This window comes from Notamacropus eugenii, chromosome 6, assembly GCF_028372415.1.
Source record: "Notamacropus eugenii isolate mMacEug1 chromosome 6, mMacEug1.pri_v2, whole genome shotgun sequence".
NCBI lineage: Eukaryota > Metazoa > Chordata > Mammalia > Diprotodontia > Macropodidae > Notamacropus > Notamacropus eugenii.
Window position 1 is genome coordinate 44,765,862 of NC_092877.1, and position 18,821 is coordinate 44,784,682.

General features: G+C 40.7%; 1 protein-coding gene across 5 annotated transcripts in view; it reads left to right on the forward strand.

The window, feature by feature from the left end:
* PIGG (phosphatidylinositol glycan anchor biosynthesis class G (EMM blood group)) overlaps positions 1 to 18,821 on the forward strand; it is a 93,651-nt gene that overhangs the window by 47,917 nt on the left and 26,913 nt on the right. For 2 of the 5 annotated variants that reach the window (XM_072619722.1, XM_072619721.1), the window contains exons 11-12: positions 2,318 to 2,627; positions 12,823 to 12,986. In XM_072619722.1, coding sequence (XP_072475823.1) covers positions 2,318 to 2,627; positions 12,823 to 12,986 — 474 coding nt within the window. Of the gene's footprint in view, positions 1 to 2,317; positions 2,628 to 12,822; positions 12,987 to 18,821 lie in introns of those variants that run through there. The other 3 variants (XM_072619724.1, XM_072619723.1, XR_011969388.1) reach the window with 3 other exon arrangements.

Sequence of the window (18,821 nt, forward strand, 5' to 3'; positions counted from 1 at the left end):
AAGAAACAAGTGAGTCAAGCAGTCCCTGACCCAAGTTGGGCTCAGAGAGAGATGTCTTTAAGCAGGGTCGGTCAGCCCTTGACTGCCAAGACCTGCATGTGTCCCAGGACCAGCAGGGGGCAGCAGCGGTCTGGTCCACAAACCAAGGGAGTTCAGCCTAGGAGTGGCCAGAGATATGAGAGGTCAGCAGAAGGAGCAGTGAAGTCTAGCTGGAATGGGAGGGTCTAGAAGCAGCAGAGCCAGTGGAGGCTGAGTGGCCAGCAGGGACTGGGGCTCTTTGGGAGAAGGTCCCCCGGATGAGGCCGCTGCAGCCTGTGAGCCTCAGTGTCTGGTGCCCTTGGTAAAATGAACCGGTCCTTTTTTTTTTTTTTTTTACCTCACATCCCTCTGTGGCATCTCCTCTGCTTCTGCCACATAACTAACAGTTTTTCTCAATGTGTGAAAGAGGGATTAGATTTGTTCTCATTGACCCTTGAGGACAGAACTAGAGCCCCTGTGCAGTTGCAGGGAGGCAGATGTCATGAGAAAAGACTTCTGGAAAAACTAGAGCCATCCAAAAGTGGAGTGGGCTCCCCATTTCAGGAAGTCTTCCAGCAGAACTCAGATCACCATTTTGGGAAGGATGTTTTAGAAGATTCCTGCTTTGGGCAAAGGGTGGACCAGACAACCTCTGAATAACAGCTAACATTTCTGTAGTGCCTTCTGTGTTCTAGTGCAGTGCTAAGTGCTTTGCAATTATTATCTCATTTGATCGTCCCAACAGTTCTGGGAGGTAGGTGCTATTATTATCATCCTCATTGTACAGATGAGGAGACTGAGGCAGGAAGTGAAGTGACTTGCCCAGGGCCACACACACATACACAGTGTCTGAGGTGCTATCTAAATTCAAGTCTTCCCAGCTCTTGCCTGGTGTTCTGTTCACTGCACTACTCAGCTGCCCCCTCTATGAGATACTATAGACATTCCTTATTTTGTTACACTTTACAGATATTGTAGGGGGCCTTTTGTTTTTACAGATTAAAGGTTTGTGGCAACTCTGCATTGAACAAGTCTGTTGGCACCATTGTTTCAGCAACACATGCTTACATCCTGTCTGTGTGTCACATTTTGGTAATTCTTGTAATTTAATTTGAAACTTTTACATTATTATTATGTCTGTTGTCAGTGATCTCTGATGTTACTATTGTAATTGTTTTTGGGCTCCACAAACTGCGCTCATACAAGACAGAAAACTTCATCAATAAATGTGTGTGCTCTGCCTGTCCCACCCACTGACTAGTCGTTCCTGGTTCTTTCCCTCTCCTTGGGCCTCCCTGTGCTCTGAGACACAGCATTGAAATTCGGCCAGTTAATAACTCTAAAATGGCCTCTGTGTTCAATTGACAGGAAGAGTCAGTTGATGCAGCAAACTTCATTGTTGTCTTTTAATAAATTGCCACAGAAACCCCACCCTGATCAGACAGCAACCATCAACATCAAGGCCAGACCCTCCACCAGCAAAAAGATTATGAGTCACTGAAGGCTTAGATGAGAGTGAGCATTTTTTGGCAATAAAATATTTTTAATTAAGGTATATACGTTTACTTAAAATAAAATATTATTGCACACTTAATAAGCTAAAATATACTGTAAGCATAAGTTTTATATGCATTGGGAAACTAAAAAATTCGTGTGACTCACGTTATTGTGATATTTGCTTTATTGTGCTGGTCTGAAACCAAACCTGCAGTATCTCTGAGGTATGCCTGTAACATTGCTATAGTACACAGTATTTGTTGTACATTAGAGAGCTGCAAAACAGTAACTCTGCAATTCTAATATAATTAATAATTCAGTGGCTCACCCAAGGGCCTGAAATTGCATCATTTGTTATAATTTAAGGCATCTTGTTTTTCATATCAGAGTTGTGGAACCAACATAGTGATTTTTCAGACCACTTGTGGCAAACCAGTAGAACTTTGTTTTTAGTTTGCTGTGATCACAGATATTACCTTGAATCTTAAAATCCAGATTCCCTCTTCTTCCATCTGTCCGTACAAACGTCTGACCCTATAAACACAGAGCACTGTTGGGTATGTTAGAGTATAGTGGGATATTATTGCTCCTTTTTGACTCACATACAAAGACTTAGTCTTAGCATCCCCTGACCGTGGGCCATTGCAGTTGATTCTGTGGAGGGTGATTCTGAGAACACAAGAACTAGCTTGTGTTCAGTGTTTCCTTTGATGCAATTAGAATTGTATGCCACGTATGGAAGTAAGTACTTGAATTTTGCAGAAAGATGTTAATAAGTCTAATTTGTTCTTCTCTCTTCTAGGGGAATTATTGAAGCTCGCTTTGTATATGTCTTTGTTCTGGGTATTCTATTCACTGGAACCAAAGATTTGCTTAAGTCCCAGGTCATTTCTGCAGATGTCAATGTCAGGAGTCGAGGTTTGTGGGAAATATATAGCGGATTAGTTCTTCTAGCAGCTTTGTTGCTCCGACCTCACAATCTTCCTGTTTTGGTGTTTAGTCTGTTGATTCAGGCTGTAATGACAAAATTCATCTGGAAGCCCTTGAAACATGATGCAGCTCAGATTACCATAATGCATTATTGGTTTGGCCAAGCATTCTTTTATTTTCAGGTATGTTACTGCCACCAAGAGAAGACTCTTTGCTTTTTATGTTTTCTGTATTTTAGAAGTCTGTCTTTTTCGGTTGTCTGTTTACTTTTTACATGCTGTTGTTTCCATTTTTTTTTTAACTTGGGGGGAAATTATTAGCAGTATTTCAGGTCTTGAAGTTGTAATCTTTGCTGAATGAAATAGTTGTTGGTCAATATATGGCATTATGCATTATATGTATTGTAAAAATATTTTATTAGTGTATTTTGTTTTTTACATCACCTCAGATTCCAAATATACTCCTTACTTTTCCCCTACTCAGTGAGTTGTGCCCTTTGACACAGAGTAAAGAGGGGAAAAACTTTTCAACAAAATCAGCTAACAGAATCATCTGCCAGTATAGGCATTATTCTATACCTGTAGTCCCTCATCTCTGCAAAGAATGGAGGAAAATACGTTTTATCAACTCTTCTCCTAGGCCAGGTGTATTCATCTGGTTGCACCAATTCACAGCTCCACCAAGAGTATATTAGTTTACCTGTCTTTTTGTAACTCCTCCAACATTGACTATTTTCATTAGCTATCTTCTCTGCCAATTTCCTGGATGTGAGGTGGAATGGTAGCTATTCAACAAAATTCATTTTACTCAGCTTTTTAATAAATGTCTGCTTGGGCATGGTACTAACTATATAAAGATGAAAATCTGTAGTTCCTGCCCTCAAGGCCTTTAATCTAATTGGGAAGATTTATCATGTACACAGGTAAGTATAACACAGCTGAAATAAGATAAAGGCAAAAGAGACTCCAGTATGATGGAGAAATGTGAGGAGAGAGATCCATTTGAAGTAGGGATGGGGAGGATCATGGAAATCCTCATGGTGAAAGTGGTACTTGTTCTAGCCCTTGGAGGAGAAGAAAGAGAATTGTCTTTAGGGAGCGCATTCCAGGTGTGAGCTTATACTGCGTCATGACCAGATTAGGGAATAACTGGAGTCCACTTGGACTGGCAGTCAGAGTGTGGGAAGGGAAATAGTGTAGAAATAAGGCTGGAAATAGTGTAGTAATAGTTTTGGAATCAGATTGTGGAAGGCCTTTAAAGACTCCAACCTAAGGAATTTGTGTTGTATTTTGTAGACATGAAGGAAGCACAGGGTTTTGGGTTTTTTTCCAATTTATTTATTTTTAGTTTTCAACATTCATTTCCACAAGATTTTGCGTCTCAAGTTTTCTCCCCATCTCCCCCCTCCTCCCACCCCAAAACACCACGCATTCTGATTGCCTCTTTCTCCAGTCTGCTCTCCCTTCTGTCATACTCCTCCCTTCCCTTATCCCCATCTTCTCTCTTCTCTTGTAGGGCAAGATAGATTTCTGTATCCCATTACCTGTATTTCTCATTTCCCAGTTACTTGCAAAAACAATTCTCAACATTTGTTCCTAAAACTTTGAGTTTTAACTTCTCTCCCTTCCTCCCTCCCCATTGAAGGCAAGCAATTCAATATAGGTTATATATGTGTAGTTTTGCTAAAGACTTCCATAATAGTCATGTTGTGAAAGACTACCTATATTTCCCTCCATCCTATCCTGCCCCCATTTATTCTATTCTCTCTTTTGACCTTATCTGTCCCCAAAAGTGTTTACTTCTAATTACCTCCCTCCTCTCATTTGCTTTCCCTTCTATCATCCCTCTCACCCTCCCACTTGTCCCCTTCTCCCCTACTTTCCTGTAGTGTAAGATAGATTTTCATACCAAATTGAGTGTGCATGTTATTCCCTCCTTAGTCCAAATATGATGAGAGTAAGCTTCACTTTTTCCCTCTTGCTTCCCCCTTTTCCCCTCCATTGAAAGAGGTTTTTCTTGCCTTTTTTATGAGATAATTTGCCCCATTCCATTTCTCCCTTTCTCCTCCCAATATGTTCCTCTCTCACCCCTTCATTTTGTTTATTTAGATATCATCCCTTCCTATTCAACTCACACTGTGCCCTCTGTGTGTGTGTGTGTATAATCCCTCCAACTACCCAAATACTGAGACAAGTTTCAAAAGTTACAAATATTATCTTTCCATGTAGGATTGTAAACAGTTCAGTTCTAGTAAGTCTCTTATGATTTTTTTTTCCTGTTTACCTTTTCATGCTTCTCTTGATTCTTGTGTTTGAAAGTCAAATTTTCTATTCAGCTCTGGTCTTTTTATCAAGAATACTTGAAAGTTCTGTATTTCATTGAATGACCATTTTTGCCCTTGAAGTAGTATACTCAAGTTTTGCTGGGTAGGTGATTTTTGGTTTTAGTCCTAGTTCCTTTGACTTCTGGAATATCCTATTCCAAGCCCATCAATCCCTTAATGTAGAAACTGCCAGATCCTGTGTTATTCTGATTGTCTTTCCTCAGTACTTGAATTGTTTCTTTCTGGCTGCTTGCAATATTTTCTCCTTGACCAGGAAACTCTGGAATTTGGCTGCAATATTCCTAAGAGTTTTTCTTTTCGGATCTCATTCAGGAGTTGATTGGTGAATTCTTTTAATATTTATTTTACCCTCTGGTTCCAGAATACCAGGGAAGTTTTCCTTGACGATTTCATGAAAGATGATGTCTAAGCTCTTTTTTTTGATCATGGCTTTCAAGTAGTTGCATAATTTTTAAATTGTCTCTCCTGGATCTGTTTTCCAGGTCAGTTGTTTTTCCAATGAGATATTTCACATTATCTTCCATTTTTTCATTCTTTTGGTTTTGTTTTGTAATTTCTTGGTTTCTCATAAAGTCATTAGCCTCCATCTGTTCTATTCTAATTTTTAAAGAACTGTTTTCTTCAGTGAGCTTTTGAACCTCCTTTTCCATTTGGCTAATTCAGCTTTTTAAAGCATTCTTCTCCTCATTGGCTTTTTGGGCCTCTTTTGCCATTTGAGTTAGTCTATTTTTAAAGTCATCATTTTTTGGGGTCTCCTTTTAGCAAGCTGTTGACCCACTTTTCATGATTTTCTTGCATTGCTCTCATTTCTCCTCCCAACCTTTCCTGCACCTCTCTTACTTGATTTTCAAAATCTTTTTTGAGCTCTGCCATGACTTGAAACCGCTGCATATCCACTTTGGAAGTTTTGGGTGCAGAAGCCCTGAACCCTAGGTCTTCCTCTGATGGCATGCATCAGTCCTCCTCATCCAAAAGGATGGAAGAAAGTACCTGCTCACCAAGAAAGTAACCTTCTGTTGTCTTATTCTTTTTTTCCTTTTTTCAGCATCTTCCCAGCTAGTCACTTGATTTTTGAATTCTTTTTCAAGGGGAGGGTATACTCCAGGGACCTGTAAGTTCTCAGTTCCTCCGCGGTGGCACATCCAAGGGAGAAGAGTTTATTCCTCTCCTGGCCTGTGCTCTGGGTCTGTGAGCAGGATTTCCTCTCCAGAGCCTCCACCAGCTCCACCACCCCAGCACTCCTCCTCACCCCCAGGTAGCCACTCAGTGCTCAAGCACAAGGTTTTGAAGCAGAAGAGTAAGATGAATTTGGCAGTTACATGAAAAATAAATTAGATTGGAGAAAAGGGCTGCAGGAACCAGGAGACCAGGATCCTAAGCTTTAGAGCTGGAAGGGCCTTGGAGGACATGCATCCCAATGCCCTGGTTTCACAGATAAGGAGATACTGGTAAGAGCCAGACAAGTTCAGTGAATTTCCTGGAATCACACAGATAGCAAGAATTCAGAAGTCTTCCTGACACCAAACACAGGGTTCTTTACTACATCATACTGTCTTTCGATTCAGATGCCAGTGTAGTCATTTCAGCGTGGGACAGTTCGGGAAAGGCAAGCATATTTCCTGTCAAGGTGAAGAGTCCAGTGTTCTGTTCAGTACCACCTTGGGTTGGGTTCATTTCCTCTTCCTCTTCCCCCTGCTTTTTCTCCTCTTTTCCCATACTACTCTGCCCTGGTCAGACTGCATCTGTAATAGTATGTTCAGTTCTAGATGCTACAATTTTATCTTGAGTGAAATGAGTGAAAAAAAAAATGGATTGAAGCATATTTTGACCATGGGAGAGCTCTTTTTAATGTGATTTATTCAATACATTTATCTGGCTCCTAAATTTGGTAGCTAGCTTCCAAATCCAGAACAGATTTGTTTGTGTCTTGTTTGTGTCTGGCTGTGACAGTTGTCCAGATCTCATTTCAAAACTCTCAGGACAGGAGATTCATGTCCTTGTTGAGCACTTTACATTTATGCACATTGTATTACACTTCGCTATCACGCCTTAAGACACTTCGTATTCCATTGGTTAACAAACTTTGCTGCCAAAAGCTCCTGCAATGCGGCCAACTCTGAAGTTGTCATTGCCAGTGAAGCTGGTTTTCTCTGGTCTTATCTGACTTGGAGATGGGCAGTGTTGTTTCTTCTTTTACTTGGACTTCTAAGCCAGTGAAGATTGACTTTGATTCCTACCAAAATTCTAGAAACCTAGTGTTAAGGGAATGTTTTGCAAACATTTTGAAAAGGGGGTGGTTTTTAATGTTTGTTTATTTATTTTTAGTTTTCAGTATTCATTTCCACAAAATCTCTCCCTCCACCCCATAATGCTTTGCATTCTGATTACCCCTTCCCTCAATGTGCCCTCCTGTCTATCACACCCCTCCCTTCCTTTATCCCCTTCTTCTCTCTTTTTGTAGGGCAAGATAGGTTTCTATACCCCATTACCTGTATTTCTTATTTCCCAGTTACTTGCAAAAACAGTTCTCAGCATTCATTCCTAATACTTTGAATTCCAATTTCTCTCCCTTCCTCCCTCCCACCCATCCCTATTGAGAAGGCAGGCAATTCCATATAGGCTGTATACATGTAGTTTTGCAAAACAATTCCATAATAGTCATGTTGTGTAAGACTAACTATATTTCCCTCTATCCTATCCTGGATTTATTTATCTATCTACCTATCTGTCTGTCTGTCTGTCTATCTATCTATCTGTCTATCTGTCTGTCTGTCTGTCTGTCTATCTGTCTATCTATTTATCTATCTATCTGTCTGTCTGTCTATCTGTCTGTCTGTCTATTCTATTCTCTCTTTTGACCTTGTCCCTCCAAGGAGGTGGTTTTTACTAAGAGCCAATTTAAGTTCATTAAGATTAGGTCATGCCAGGCTAATATAATTGCCTTTTTTTTTTGCCAGGGCTCAGCTCAGGAGAGTGCCAAAGACACCATTTACCTGTAATTTGGTGAAGACAGTCTTTGTCAACAATTTGAAGATACATAGACTACATGATAGTATGGATAGGCATGTTCAGACTGGTTGAATGTCAGACCCAAAAGGTAGTCATGTAGTGATAGATTTCATCTTGGAGGAAAGTCTCTAGTCGAATGCCTCAGGAGTCTGTCCTTAACCTGACACCATTCTACATTTTGTCAGATAAAGAAATAAACAACATAAAGACATAGACAGCACTCTTAGAACATGCGCAGGTGATATAAAGCAGGGCGGGGTAGCTAGCTAGATTTTTCCAATTGGCGGAACAGTTCTAGACGTGTTATTTGGTCATTGTTGGGATTTCATGATAAGGAAACTCACTCCAAAGTAGAATAACCAGTGTTCTGTAGTTGATGATCTTAGAGAGTTGCCTGACAGGTCAGTGAAAGATTAAGGAATTGGCCCAAGGTCATAGAATTTTGTGACTCTGACATTGGCTCTCTCTCCATTAGCCTGTGGTGCCTCTCAGAATGACACAATTAGGATACAGAAGACTTCAAGAGCTAGAAAAGATTATGAGCTAGGTTTCATTGCAGATTAAATTTAATGGGATCAGTGCAAAATCCTAGTTCCTAGGACTTAAAACTAGAAGAGAAGCTCAAAGCTCGTCTTGTAGAAGCACCTCAGACCCGGAGAGGTTCAGTGAGTCGCCTAAGGTTGCACTAAAGGTAAACAACCCACTCCAGTTTCAGACCTTGGTTCTCAGACAGAGAATTGGATGCTCTTTCCACTACACCTACACTGTTCTTTTTTTTCTTGAAAAATCAATTGTACAAATGCACTGTGATGGAAGATAGCAAATAGTTCCTGCAAATAGGTCTTAGTGCACTGGAAGCTTAGTGTGAGTCAGCAGTTTGATTGAGCCAGAAAACTAAGAACATTTCAGACTCCTCAGAGAGAAGCAGAATCTAGAAACAGGTTGTTGAGGGTCCCCTGTCATCTAGTGAGGCAACATCTGGAGGATATTTGTATTTAATTCTGGGAGCCAAGAGTATACAGGATGACAGATAGGATGGGCAAGGGATTCAGTGACAGTCTATATGAGAAAACACTTGAAAGACCTGGGGACATTTTTCCTGGAGAAGAGCAAACTCTGTGGGGGCCATTATGCCTGTCTTCAGAATAGTATGGGAAGGGCCCTCATGTGTGATCTTATCAGTGGAGAGAACATATACAGCATATGTGAAGTGCCTTGCAAACCTTAAAGCACTTTAGAAACACTCACTTTTATTATGGCAGAAGGATTCAACTTGTTCTGCTTGGCCCAAAGAGAGAAATAGAAGGAAGGCAGGACAGGGCCATGGACTTGATGTTAGAGAACCTGGTTTGAATCTCCCTCTGCTACCTTCTACCTCTAACTGTCCAAACTTTCTGAACCTCAGTTTCCTCATCTGTAAAATGAGGCCCTTGGAATGGGCCTTGAGAGGTAGTAGATTCTCTGTCACTAAAGATTTGCTTTGAGTGGTAGCTTTAAGTGGATGTCATAGAGAGAATTCCTTTCTAGCTATAAAATGAGCTTAATGACCTCCATTGTAAGGTTCTTTTTGTGTATTTCTGGTGAGAGTAAGCTGATTAGAGAGTGAAGAAGAGGAAGAGTGAAAGATGATTGAGGGTTTGAGCTGTGGTGTCTGGAACCATCAACAGAATCATGAGAGGAAGAGAATTCAGCTCAATGTGTATTGAGTTTCAGAGTTTTGGGAACATCTAGGTGAATGTGCCTGTGAAGCTGTTGAAATTTTTGACTGAAGGTCTGTGTTTAGAAGTCATCCTCTTAGAGATGATCCTTGGAGTTGTGAGAACAGATGTGGTAATCCAAGATACAGAGAGAAAAAAGAAAGAGTACCAAGGACGAGATGATCTTCTAATAACCTTTTTGGATCTGAAATTCTTTTTTTAATGGGACAGGATCCAGTATAGAGCTGTCTTCATATACACCCATTAATCCATAGTCTTTGTTTAGGGATGATCAGCTATATGTCCACCTCTTGTGCTATTCAACCCACGTTTCCTTCTTCTTGTCTGAAAAGATTGATTGAGAGGCCTTTTCCCAAGCATGCTGAAATCTAGGTCTATCGTGTGGTCCACTGAAATCTTGCATGTAAAATCAAGTGTCCTTTAGTTCTTTAATTACTAAGAGACAATGTACTTGCGTTTCATAAGAATGTGTGAATTAATTATACACAATCTGGCATGTTCTATCATGGTTCCAGCCTTAATATTTTTAGGCAATACTCAAGAAGCAGCTAATAAATGGTGATCCTTCTCAGTAGAACTACATGTGGGATGTTAGTTAACAAATGTGTTCTTGGTCTTTATCCTCAACAATTAATTCCAGTGAGCATAGGAATTTAATGGCAAAGATTATTACTACTTTAATCTCCACATCATCTATATTTAGTTCAAAAAAACAACTATTGAATATGGGTAATCTTAAGTATCTAGGAATTCACCGAGTTATACTGTAAAGAGTTTTAGATAGAATTCATCAGTTGCCCAGTTCTGCTAGATCACCATGTCATCCCTCTAAGATAAGAGAGATGGATTGATTTTCTTCTAGATTTGTATGCAGCCTTCTGACTTCAAGTGTACTTTCACTCATGCTTTCAGTTGCTTTTATCTGAAGAGGGAGAGGGAAGATAATTTAAAGTCCTACTTTAAGAGGTAATGGCTATTAATAGGAACAGTTTTCAAAATAATTGAAAATTATAAATGGCCATATGGAAACCTGCTCCAAATTTAAATGCTGATTTTACCCAACATCCTACAAGTGGTAAAGATGGAAAACAGTTAATGTTGAAGGACTGTGGGAAGATAGGCACACTAATATATTTCAGGTGGTGTTGGGAATTAGAGCAACCATTCTGGATAACAATTTGGAATTATGCAAGAAAATGACTAAACTGTTCCTACCTTTTGACTCAGAGATCCCATTACTGGGAGATCTAAGACAGAAATAAGAGTTCCAGTATAAACCAGAATATTTATAGTAGTTTTGTGATAGCAAGGAACTGGAAACAAAGTGAGCACCTATCATTTGGAGAATGCCTCTATTTGGAGAATTGTGTATATATAAATGCAATGTAGTGTTATTATGCAGATAGAAATGAGAGCTATGGGGAACTTGGAAGCCTGGGAAGATTTATATAAACTGATATAGAATGAAACAAGTATAGGATCATAGATTCAGAGCTGAAAGGACTCTTGAAGAACTTCTAGTTTAACTCCCTCGTTTAAAAAAATTCTAATATCTTTTGCTTTTACATCACCTTTTTGAATATGCTCACTCCCTCTCTTTTGCCCTTTGAGGCACTACCTATTACAAAGATATGAACAGGAGGAAAAAAAAGTTTAGCAAAATCAATCAATAAATCATGTTTGACAATATATACATAATATTCTACAACTATAAGCCTCCAATTCTGTAAAGAAATCAATTTTCTCAACTGTTCTCTTGAGCCACACTCAAATATTATAATAATCCAGGATTCAGTTTAGGTTATTTATTCTTTCTGTTTCTATTGCCATTGTCATTATGTACTCCATTTTCTTCCGTTTTGTTTTCGGCTCAAATAAGTCTTCTCTGACCACAAATATAATGTCTAAGGTGTAAAAGTGAAACTTGCTTTTTAAGAAGTAACTGAGCTATAATAGAAATGGACTATATGTTAGTTCTGAGGGCATGTGGGTCATGTAAGGAATAAGCTATTTGAGGAATTTAGAGTCAACAGCAAAATTCATGTGATCATGGAATCCAGGAAGTGAAAGGGATCTGAAAGATCATCTGGTTTCCAAGCTCTACCTAAAGCATGAATTCTCCTACAATTTCATGTGACCATTTCATTTCTACTTAAATACCATCAAGGAGGTGAAAGTCACTGCTTCATGTAAGAGTCCATTCAGTTTTCTGAATGTTAGAAAGTCCTTCCTTATTGGAGGTGGAAGTTGGTTTCCCTATAACTTCTGTAGTTCTGTCCTGGAAGTGTGCTAGTCAAAACCTGTCCTTCCCTGCTTCTCGGAGTCACTTAGATGTTTGAAGTCAGTGATCATGTCCCTCTAAGTTTTCCCTTGCCTGAAATTTCTAAGATTTAATTGAAAAGCAGTGTTTCCCTTGTTCCCCGATAATGACTCACATTTTTATAGCCCTTAATATTTTTTGAGGTACTTTTCTCACAAGCCTGTAAAGTAGTTATTATAGGTATTATCCTCACCTTTTTGTTTTTGTTGAGTCGTTTCAGTCTCTCTATGACCCCATTTGGGGTTTTCTTGACAAAGATAGTGGGGTTTGCCATTTCCTTCTCCAACTCATTTTACAGAGCTGAGACAAACAGGGTTAAGTGACTCGTCCAAAGTCACACAACTAGTAAGTGTCTGAGGCTGGATTTGAACTCAGGTTCCCTTTACTCCAGGGCCAGCACTCTATCCACTGTGCCACCTACCTGCCCACTGTACAAATAAGGAAATTGAGTCTCAGAAATTAAGTAATTTGCCAAGTCAGAGGGAAGTCTTAGACACAAGTATTCTAACTCAATGGCAAGACACTTTTTATTTCATCATGATGCCCTTACTGAGAACTTTTAAATAGGTTATGGTGATCCATAGATGGTGCTTTTTCCATGAAGCTTTCCTGGATCTTTTAGCCAGGATTGACTTCTCCTGTTTTCAAAGCACTTTGTACTTTCCTTATGCACAAATCATATACATCACATTTTGCATTATAGTTATGTGAGTTGCACATCTGATTTCCCTTGCTAGACTATATATAGACCCCTTGACAATAGGGACCTGGTTTTATTATATTAGGCTTTGTACCTCCGGCAATACTTAGTACAGTGTCATGTGTAGTAAGTCTTAATAAAAAGTTTACTGAATAAATACGTAATTAAGATTTGACTACTGGCATTAAACCCTCTAAGCATTGTGTAATCTCTTAAAATGTTTCACTGAATTAATAAATTTAATATATTACTAGTCTAACCTGCCTTTTTTCTCCTCTATTTTCAGGGTAATTCCAATAACATTGCCACAGTGGATATTTCAGCAGGCTTTGTTGGACTAGACCACTATATTGAAGTACCAGCTATGTTCCTCACAGCCTTTGCAACATACATAGGACCTATCCTTTGGGCCATTCACTTACTGAGTTTTTTGAGTTCAGAAAACAACAGGTAATGACTTATTTTAACTACAAGTCTGGTGATAAAGTAGCTAGAATTAAGAATAAGACTTGCATTCTCAGAATTATATAAGAGTTAGAGTTGTTGGGAACCTTAGAGATATCTAATCTGGAGTCCATGAACTTGTCTTTTTCAATATTTCAATAATTATATTTCTGCATGATTGGTTTCCTTTGTAATCTTATGAGTTTTATTAAAAGCATTTTAAAAAAAACAACATTCTTAGAAGGTGTCCATAGGCTTAACCAGATTGCTAAGGGGATTCGTGACAAAAAAAAAGGTTGAGACCCTCCCGATGGAGACAAACCTTATTTTATGGGTGAGGGAAACCGAGCCCAGAGAGGAAAACTAAATTGTCAGGGATAGGCAGTAAATAAGCGGAACCAGGATTGGAACCCAGGTGTAAGTCTAGTGTTCTTCCTCCAATATGCTGCCTCTCCTTTGCCTTCGTAGTAGTACCAGGAAGCCTGAAGGATTTTTTTTTTCCACACTGGTTATTCATGTCCATTGTTCCTGACTGTTCTACAGAACAAGAAGGAACCATTAAGCAACAAGGGCTTGAGAGATTCTCGCATATGAAATATCCAGGAGTGGTAGTGGGAGGTCCTTTGGTACCTTCAGAATTGGATTGTTCTCCCCTGAAAGAGCTTTCCATGACAGCTCTTGGCTGCGGCCTAGTCTCTTTATATCTGTCATTTCTTTGGCCTCAACATTAGTTGGCCTGACTGCTGCTAAGTGCCGAGGAGATGATACGTACTCAGCTGTCTTCACAGATTTTGTCCTTGGGCATCTGGCTCAATGGTGAGATTCATTCTTACCCTTTCTGGAGCATCTGACTTTAAAAGCCACAAAATCCCTGGATACTCCTGTAGGGAACCTTCTTAGGTTCCTACTAAGAGCCGCCCCAGGAGAAATGCTGCATGGACTGTGCCAGTGGCTTGGCATAGATCTGTTATAAATAGAGTATCTATGAGTAAAGGAGACTTGACTGTATTTTTCATTGTGTTTTTAAAAAGAGGTGTGTAAAACTGTATAGTTTAAAAAGTTCATTGATGTTCTTTTTTTTATCACTTCCTAATGATTCTCCATCCCTTCCTCCAAAATGAGTACAGTCAGATCAGAACCACACTTGGCCCTGTCTGAAAATGTCTGCCTCGTTCTGCCCCTCTAGTCCACAAACTCTGCCAGGAGGTGTGAGGCACACTTCTCCCTCATGACCGTTGGTGGCATTGATCAGAGGCCTGAGGTCTGTCAGTGTTATTGTCCCCTCTGATACTGTGGTCATCGTGGACATTGTTCTCCTGATTATATTTATTTCACTCTGCCTCGGTTCTTCCTAAGTTTATCCTAACTCTTCATAGTCACAATTTCTTATGGCAGAAGAATATTTCATTACATTGGGCAGCTAGGTGGTGCAGTGGATAGAGCACCAGTGCAGGCGTCAAGAGGACCTGAGTTCAAATCTCCCCTCAGGCACTTGGCACTCACTAGCTGTATGACCTTGGGCAAGTCACTTAACCCCAATTGCCTCATCCTGGGTCATCTCCAGTCATCCTGATGAATATCTGGTCACTGGATTCAGATGGCTCTGGAGAAGAAGTGAGGCTGGTGACCTTCACAGCCCTCCCTCACTCAAAACAAAGTCATGTCATTACTTATCTGATGGCATGGTCTTCTTCGGCAACAAAGGATGAACACACATTTCATTACATTAGCATACTATTCTTCACCATTGGGCATTTACCTTTCTTCCACCTCTTAGCTGCTACAAATATTTTTGTATACTTGGGATCTTTCTCTCTGTCTTTGACTTCCTTGAGAGATATGCCTAGTAGCTTTGCTTCTCTGTGTTAAGTAAGTCAACAAAGAAAAAGCCATTGAATAACGTTGCATCATATGCAAGGTACTGCTCAGACTGGCCCTGGGAGAGTGCTCGAGTAGTACGAGACAGTTCTTTGGGTCTTACCAACTCTACTGGGTGAGTTAACAAAAAAAAAAATCTTTGGGTACAGAAGTGGTCAGCAAAGACCTCGTGGAGTAGGCAGCATCTTGTGGCAAGGAAGATTTGCATCGTCTGAGAGGAGAAGAAGAATATATTTCCTTGATAATTTCATGAAAGATGATGTCTAGGCTCTTTTTTTGATCATGGCTTTCAGGGAGTCCCATAATTTTTAAATGGTCTCTCCTGGATCTATTTTCCAGGTCAGTTGTTTTTCCAATGAGATATTTCACATTATCTTCCATTTTTTCATTCTTTTGGTTTTGTTTTGTGATTTCTTGGTTTCTCATAAAGTCATTAGCCTCCATCTGTTCCATTTCTAATTTTGAAAGAACTATTTTCTTCAGTGAGCTTTTGAATCTCCTTTTCCATTTGGTTAATCCTGCTTTTGAAAGCATTCTTCTCATTGGCTTTTTGAACCTCTTTCGCCAGTTGAGTTAGCCTATTTTTCAAGGTGTTATTTTCTTCAGCATTTTTTTGGGTCTCCTTTAGCAGGGTGTTTACTTGTTTTTCATGCTTTTCTTTCATCTCTCTCATTTCTCTTCCCAGTTTTTCCTCTACCTCTCTTACTTGATTTTCAAAATCCTTTTTGAGCTCTTCCATGGCCTGAGCCCATTGAGTGGGCTGGGATACAGAAGCCTTGACTTCTGTCTTTCCCTGATGGTAAGCATTGTTCTTCCTCATCAGAAAGGAAGGGAGGAAATACCTGTTCACCAAGAAAGTAACCTTCTATAGTCTTATTTTTTTTCCCTTTTCTGGGCATTTTCCCAGCCAGTGACTTGACTTCTGAATATCTCTTCACACCCACTTTGCCTCCAGATCTGCCCAGCCAGCGCTTGGGGTCTGAGATTCAAATGCTGCTTCCCAGCCTCAGGGCTTCTGCGGGGGCGGGGCTGCTATTCAGTGTGAGATTAAGTTCAGGTGCTCAGGTGGGGGCAGGGCCGCCACACAGGGCTCAGTTCCCTCAGGGAGTTTATGCAGAGACCTTCAACAATGGATCCAAGCTCCTGCTTGCTTGGGGAGCCCTGGTCTGCTGCTGCCTCTGCTGCTGCCTCCCGAGGGGGCCTGAGTTATGGGGGCACCCCACTCCCCTCTCGACCTGCCAAAGAGACCCTCTCACCAACCCTTGTCACCTGTGGGTGGAGCGACCTGCGCGGCCGCTGGAGATTCTGTCCCTGAAGCCTGCTCAGATATGCTCCCCTTGGCGCCCGCTTGGCCAAGGCAGGGCTGGGTTCCGCTCTGGGTCCGCAGTGCGAAGGACCTTTTGCGAGAGGTTTTCAAGGCTCTCTGGAACAGAAATCTCTTCCGCTCCGCTGTTCTGTGGCTTCTGCTGCTCCAGAATTTGTTGGGAGTTCTTTTTTGCAGATATTTTATGGGCTGTGGGTTCAGAGCTAGCGTATGTGTGTCTTTCTACTCCGCCATCTTGGCTCCGCCCAAGAAGAATATATTTCAGGCAAGATAACGTGAATTTCTCCATCCAGGTCTTTGCTTAGAGTCAGTTGTGTTTAGGAGCCAGTAAACGCATACCATTCTGTGGAACAGTATAGAAACTGGGAATAGTAAAGTTAGAGCAGTAGATTGGAACCACATTTTAGAAGACCCTGAACGTCAGCCTAATCAGTTTAATGAAGCAAATATTTGTTAGGTATTTAACATGCCAAAGGCACTGTTCTAAGAACTAAAAATGAAAAATGACATATTCATCCCTCTGAACTTCCTACCTAGAGGGGAAGTGTTGAGTAAGTTTCTCCATCAGGGAACTGATGTGACAGCTTCAGCATTTTGGAAAAATTCCATTTAAAAAATATTTATACACTGGGCACTGTGCTATGTTGTGGAACAGAAAGGCAAATGAAATAAATAGACTTAACCCTCAAGGGCTAAGAACCACTTGTGTAGTTCAGGGGATATACATTAATACAAAGAATCTAGTAAGTCATTTCAGGAGGGAGAAAGTGCTAACGTTTGGGGAGATGAGCTCATAGCATTGTGGATGCCAGCCTTCCCTGCCCTCATTCCTATCCCCGTCCCCTTAGGAGGAGCAGAGGCAAGGAGTGAGGGAGACATCTTTGGTTCCTGTAGGCAGAATAATAATAACTTAGGATTATATCCATCTCAACTTCCCTTGAAAAGCAATATCTACTGAACTGTCTCTCTGTAATTTGTGTTCTTATTCCTTTACAATTATATAGTACAGGCAGATACAGTAATGCCTTCTGATGATAGTATATTCTAGGTGGAAGAAGGACATTCACAGGCAGATTATCCCTGTGCGTTGGGGAGTATGAATCTTTTTGAGGATCAGAACATAGGGAGGCTTCTTTTACAACTCCTCTTGTATTCTCTTTCATATTTGGGTTTAGGGGAGACTCATGGTGCTTAATTGAGTTGGTCTGTTATATTCCAGAGGATAACTGACTTGATTTTCATAGGCTTTATTACAAGGTATTGAGAAGGACTGGCTGTTCAGCCCAGCTCATTTTTCTAACACTTTAAGGCGTATGTAAAGCAGTTTCATGGCGACCCTGGGGAGAGATGATGTGTATATGTGTGCGTTCACTCCTCCCACCACAGCATTTTGGCAGAACAGTATTTGGCTAGTTGAAGAGTATCAGGTTACATGGGCCTGCCCTGGGCCATCTCTTCACCCAGGGCCCACCCCTGCACATTTTTGCTCCTGACAAAAGGCACTAGAGTGCTTGGCAACTTAGGACACAGGCTGCCACTAAGCATTTTTCCATTCAGATTGTGACCATTTTGAGCTGAGAATCGAAAGGCCAATGGAGAGCTTTTCCTCTGTGCTTTGGTTTTGACTTCTCAGAGCTGCAATAGAGAAGTTGCTGGAGTGAATCCTAGGATCTCAGAGTTGAAAGGGACCATAGAGGGCACCTAGGCTGGTCCCTTCCTGAAGACAAATTCCCTTTACAATATTCTTGACTGATATTCAGTCTTGCTTCTACTTAAATACATTTAAAACAAGAAACTCCTGACCTTTCAAGACAGCCCATTCCAAAGAGTTTCTGAATATTTAGTTCAGGGTCAAATGTTTTTAATTTGAAGACAAACCTGTTCACAGATCTTGACCTGCCCTATCAGATTCCCCTGGCTATATACCTCCTTTGGAGGGGGCAGGGGAAGGTTAATAAGAAAAGGTCTATATGGCACAATGTTCTACTTTGCAGATGACACACACTGGATGACAGTGAGGATCCAGAAAAGTCTTGGCAGATTAGAGCATTGGGCTGAATCTGCTAAAATGCCTTTCAAGTATGGATGAATGGAAAATCTTACACTTGGGTTAAAAAATCAAGTTCACAAGTACAAGATAAAGGAAACATGATTAAACAGCAGAAAAAGTGCTGAGGGTTTTTAGTGGACCACAGGTTCAGTTGGAGCCACCAGTGTGATGGGGCAGCCACAAGAGCCTGTGTGGTCATGGACTGCCTTAAGATAGGCATAGTTTCCAACAATGAGGAGGTACAGTCCTAGTCAGACAACATCTCAGGTATTAGGTTCAGTTGTGGGTGTCATTTTTTAAGAAGAACATTGGGGAGAACCTGCGTAGTGTGGTGTGTAGATGGAGTTAGGAAGACCTAGACTCAAATCAGGCCTTTGACCCAGATTGCTGTGTGATGGTTGAGAGGCCATTGAACTCCTTGGTGCCCCCAAAGCAGATGCTGCACTGCTTTCATATAAGGAGTGAGAGCCGTCTTCCAGTGAAGTCACTTGAAGTCACAAGTCCTGTCCACAAAGGGGACATTGATCTACCGGAGAGAGTCCAGAGGAGGTTGTTAGAATGGTGGAGGGCCCCAAGTTTGTGTCCTTCA